We start from the raw sequence: 4,357 nt of genomic DNA, 5'->3' as shown, positions 1-4,357 counted from the left end.
AGAGTTTTGAGCATCTATAGATTGAGTACTTACTGATGTTTTCATATCCTCACATATGGCTATATGTTCCTCATGTTAATAAAAGTATATCTGCCCTTCCTCACCTCTGTTATATATACCCAAGGAATCTATATTGCTCTAAGTCACCTTTCCCAATATGTGCCTAAGAAACTCTAAATCCCTTTCAACTCCCTGAGTCCTATCTCCACTTCCACTCCAACCTTTACATTGATACAATTCCTATTAGGAGTTCCCCACACCATCAAAATATCAGTTCTGTACATATGGCATATACATTCCTTACACTGCCATCTGGGTGTTATAGGGATAGAACCTATAATTTCTTAAACTCTTTTACTCTATGTGACCCAAACTTACTTGGCTCTGGTTTTCTTAGCCCAAACCTATTGATCACCTGTTGACTTAACCTAAGTAATGTTATATATGTCATATATAACAAGAAGAAAAGCTTAGGACAAGAGGATAATGGAGTTAAGTTAAGAAGAAGGCTGCCTCCATAGTCCTGGGTGTGGAATGACAAGAAATCTTTTACCTACCTACAAGTTTTTCCAGTAATGGACATAATGGTGAGCTGTTCCTTTGCTATTTCAGAGAAGTGGCTACTGATCTCAGCAGTTACATCTTTTATTAATTTTCTACATGAAGAAAGGCAGATCTAAGAGTTTTAGAACCCAAATTAAACTATAAGTGCATTATCTATACCTGAGAATATTTCTCTCACAACCATCTCCCCAACCGAAAATCCAATTATATAAACTGTCAGAAGGTGTGCTCACCAGAAACTTCATAAATCTACCTTAGGCAGGGGGCTTCTGTGTATATACGCTATAGAAATAAGTAGCATATCTGATGTCTGTGCTGTGGTGGGTGAAGCATGAAATAACTGAGGAAACAAAGGCTCAAACTTCAGAGTGTATCAGTTTATTAAGGAATACATGCCAATTGCCTAACTAATTGGTACTGGACCTCCTCACCTTAAGGCTGGACTCTAAATATAGGGAGAAGAAGATTTTATGCATTAAAACTGTTAATCAAATAAGAGCAATTAATTAAAAAAACAATTAACTAGAATACAAAATTAGGTAATCGGATTTCTAATTGGAAGAGAGATTAGGGACTTTCCAAGTTAGGAGGGGGAAAGCAAACAGCTGCAATTCCTTGAAATCAAAAAAGAGGTCCCACTCTCTACAAGTATCTATGTTCAAAGGAACATAAAAAATAGCTGACTGACCAATAGGGGGCCAGTTTTCAGAGAAGACATAAGAGTTGTTTGAGATGTATAATTGTGAGAAAACTTCTTGTACTAATCTTCAAATCTGACTGGGTTTCTGGTAAGTATAAACTAGGTCCTTAGTGAAGGGTCTCTAAGGTATAAGTAGAGATAGTCCAGCTTCCCAGCCACGCATCCCTAAGTTTCACAATTCCCATAATTGAATAGTTTTCTCACAAGATGGAAATTAGACGAGACCCATAATTGAATAGAAAGGAAGCTGACCTATCATCTTCAGAATTGATGGAGTCAACGTGGTTCATTCAATTCTCATAACCACTTACCATGCTAATCCCCTCAATCCCTTCAGTGCAAGCAAACTGATTATGTATTTAGCTCTAGATACTTAAAGTTATATATATGCCATGACGTAGCAGCAAATTTGTAGATTATTTTTTCTTGATCCCAAGAGGAGCTCTGGGATACATAGGGTTAATGAGAGCACTGAAAGTTTTTGTGTAGGCAAGAGGACATTAGTAGCCTGATTAGATAATGATGGACTTAGTACTGAAAGCTTGGGCACAATTGCAGTTGGCAGAGTTGAGGGAGTCCATAGTCCATAAATATATGAAATTTAACACATATTCTGGATTTTTTAGGTGCATAAATATACTAAAACACCAAGACTAAAACACCAAGAGTGGGCAAGACAAAAATTGGAACAACAGGCAAGAGCCCATGAATCTTGAAGGTAGGCTATATGAAGTGCAAAAATTAATTCCAGATGAACAGGATTACTAAATGTGAATGGCCACATTAGAGACAAGGCAGAGCTTCCAAATGTAGACAATTAGCCTCTTGCAATGATAAAAATAAACTGAACCTTCATCTAAAATGAGGTACATAGGATCACAAAACAGGTCTATTTTAATGTGTAGTTCCCTTATAGCTACACTGTGATTCATTTCTTAAATTGTCAGTAGCTTATCTGACCTAAGATTAGATATGTTGCTATTCTGTATTATTGGAAATAATATTTAAATGATTCCTCCTCCTAAAGGCATTGAAAATGTAGATGAAAGAGGAGGTAATTTTGGGAGGGAGATAACAGGAAAAGATTTATTGAAGGAATACAGTCAGTTGATGCCACCATCTAGGATGGAACAATGTTTTATTTCTCATAAAATAGCACTAAAATATTCTAGTAGTACCACAATAACAATTCTTCTTCACCAGAATTTACTTCTCTTTAGAATTTTCCTCAGGGCAACTTTGACATCCTTGTTCCTCAGGCTATAGATTAAAGGGTTCAACATAGGTATCACTATGGTGTAAAACACTGAGGACACCTTCCCCTGGTCCATGGAACTGACAGAAGAGGGCTGCAGGTACATAAATGCTGTAGAACCATAGAAGAGAGAAACTGCCATGATATGAGAGCTGCAAGTGCTGAAGGCTTTGGACCTTCCTTCAGTGGACTGGATGCGGAGGATGCTGGCCATAATGAATATGTAAGAGCTAACAATGGTTGCCACAGGTGCAAAAATATTTAATGAACCAAAGAATAGAATCATTGCTTCATTGATGTAAGTACTAGAGCAGGATAGCTTCAAAAGGGGAAGAAGATCACAGAAGTAATGATTGATGATGTTTTTCTTGCAAAAGATCACTCTAAGCATACAGCCTGTATGAGCTGTGGCACCAAGAAAGGCCATTACATATACCACACTGACTAGCCCTGAGCAGATCTGTGGGGACATAATGACATTATAGAGCAAGGGGTTACAGATGGCAACATAACGGTCATAGGCCATCACAGCCAGCATGTAACAGTCAGCAATTACAAAAATGAGGAAGAAATAGAGCTGAGTCATGCATTCAGGGTAAGAGATGATGTTTTTTTCTCCAATAAAGTTTACTAGCATTTTGGGAGTGATGACAGTTGAGTGACAGAGATCAATAAAGGATAGACAACTAAGGAAATAATACATGGGGGTATGAAGGTGAGAACAGAGAGCGATCAATATTACCATACCCATATTTCCTACCACAGTGACCAAATAAATGCCCAGAAAGAGGAGAAAGAGGGGAATCTGGAGCTCTGGCTGGTTTGTCAACCCTGCAAGAATAAATTCTGTCACTGTGGAATGATTTCCCATGAACGTTTTTTGGGTTTGATCTGTGGGAAAGAGAGAAAAGCAATGTATTAAAAGAGGATCTTCGTTACCTTCCCCATCCAGAGAAAGCTCACCCACAGTGGAAAATTTATAAGTTATGGCTATCTTGGTCCCTTTGAGTCTGTCTCTTTGTCCTCAGAATACATATTTCCACTTCCATACTATCCATACTATCAATAATAGAGGGCAGGCAAACTCAAAGCAGATGTTTTTAATTTCCACTGAGATGTAAGACTGAAGACTAAGCTTCTGAGTCAGACAATGTAACCACTAATGACACAGATGGACAGGTTCAGGGAAAGAGAAAAGAAGAAAATTTCAGCTGTTCTTTATCATCTACATTTCTAGCTCATTGACTGTTGACTGAGTTTTGACTGTCCATGTTTGTGAAGCTTTACAAGGAGCCCACTAGTTTCCTCTGTTGGATGATATGGTGGGGACCATGACCTTGGTCTTCATTTCAGAGACAGGAAAGCAGTGTTACAGAAGAATGTGGTGGCTGCCAAGAGGTTCTCAGTTTAAAAAAGTCACTGGAAAATGTTAGGTTCTAAGGGATTGGAGCCACTGCAATTTTGATTACATCTATATATTTTCCCCTTTTTCCCCAAGTGCTTTGTCATTCACAAAGTAGAAGATGTTAGGGATAGATTAATTCAAACAGGAAGAGGGTGTGTCACAGAGCTTTTGGATCCCATAACTATCAGTTTGGATAGACAAGTCAGGATACTGAGTTATATATACACTTACCCTCCAGTGTGGCACTTTATGAACTCTGCACTGACATTGTCCTTGAATGAAAATGATCTTGATGAGGTTGGAGTTGATCCCTGGCATAGAGTTTTCTGTTGAATGGAGGAGAATATGGAAATCTGTTTTTAAGCTATTCTGCATTTCAAACACTTGAAATGATAATTTCTGAATGTGATTTTTCACAGATCATCCTCTACAG

The 4,357-nt window shown here is 38.1% G+C and overlaps 1 protein-coding gene across 1 annotated transcript; it reads right to left on the bottom strand.

Annotated features, from left to right (window-relative positions):
- Positions 1 to 2,460: 2,460 nt before the first annotated feature.
- On the bottom strand, positions 2,461 to 3,577 carry LOC118837914 (olfactory receptor 150-like). The gene is made up of 2 exons (XM_036745063.1): positions 3,553 to 3,577; positions 2,461 to 3,371 (listed from the first exon to the last, which is right to left on the bottom strand). Exons 1-2 carry the CDS (start codon positions 3,575 to 3,577, stop codon positions 2,461 to 2,463), a joined length of 936 nt encoding a protein of 311 aa, XP_036600958.1.
- Positions 3,578 to 4,357: the final 780 nt, after the last annotated feature.

This window comes from Trichosurus vulpecula, chromosome 2 (genome assembly GCF_011100635.1).
Source record: "Trichosurus vulpecula isolate mTriVul1 chromosome 2, mTriVul1.pri, whole genome shotgun sequence".
Lineage (NCBI taxonomy): Eukaryota > Metazoa > Chordata > Mammalia > Diprotodontia > Phalangeridae > Trichosurus > Trichosurus vulpecula.
Note: the sequence above shows the minus strand (reverse complement) of the source record. Positions and strands in the feature narration are given on the sequence as shown.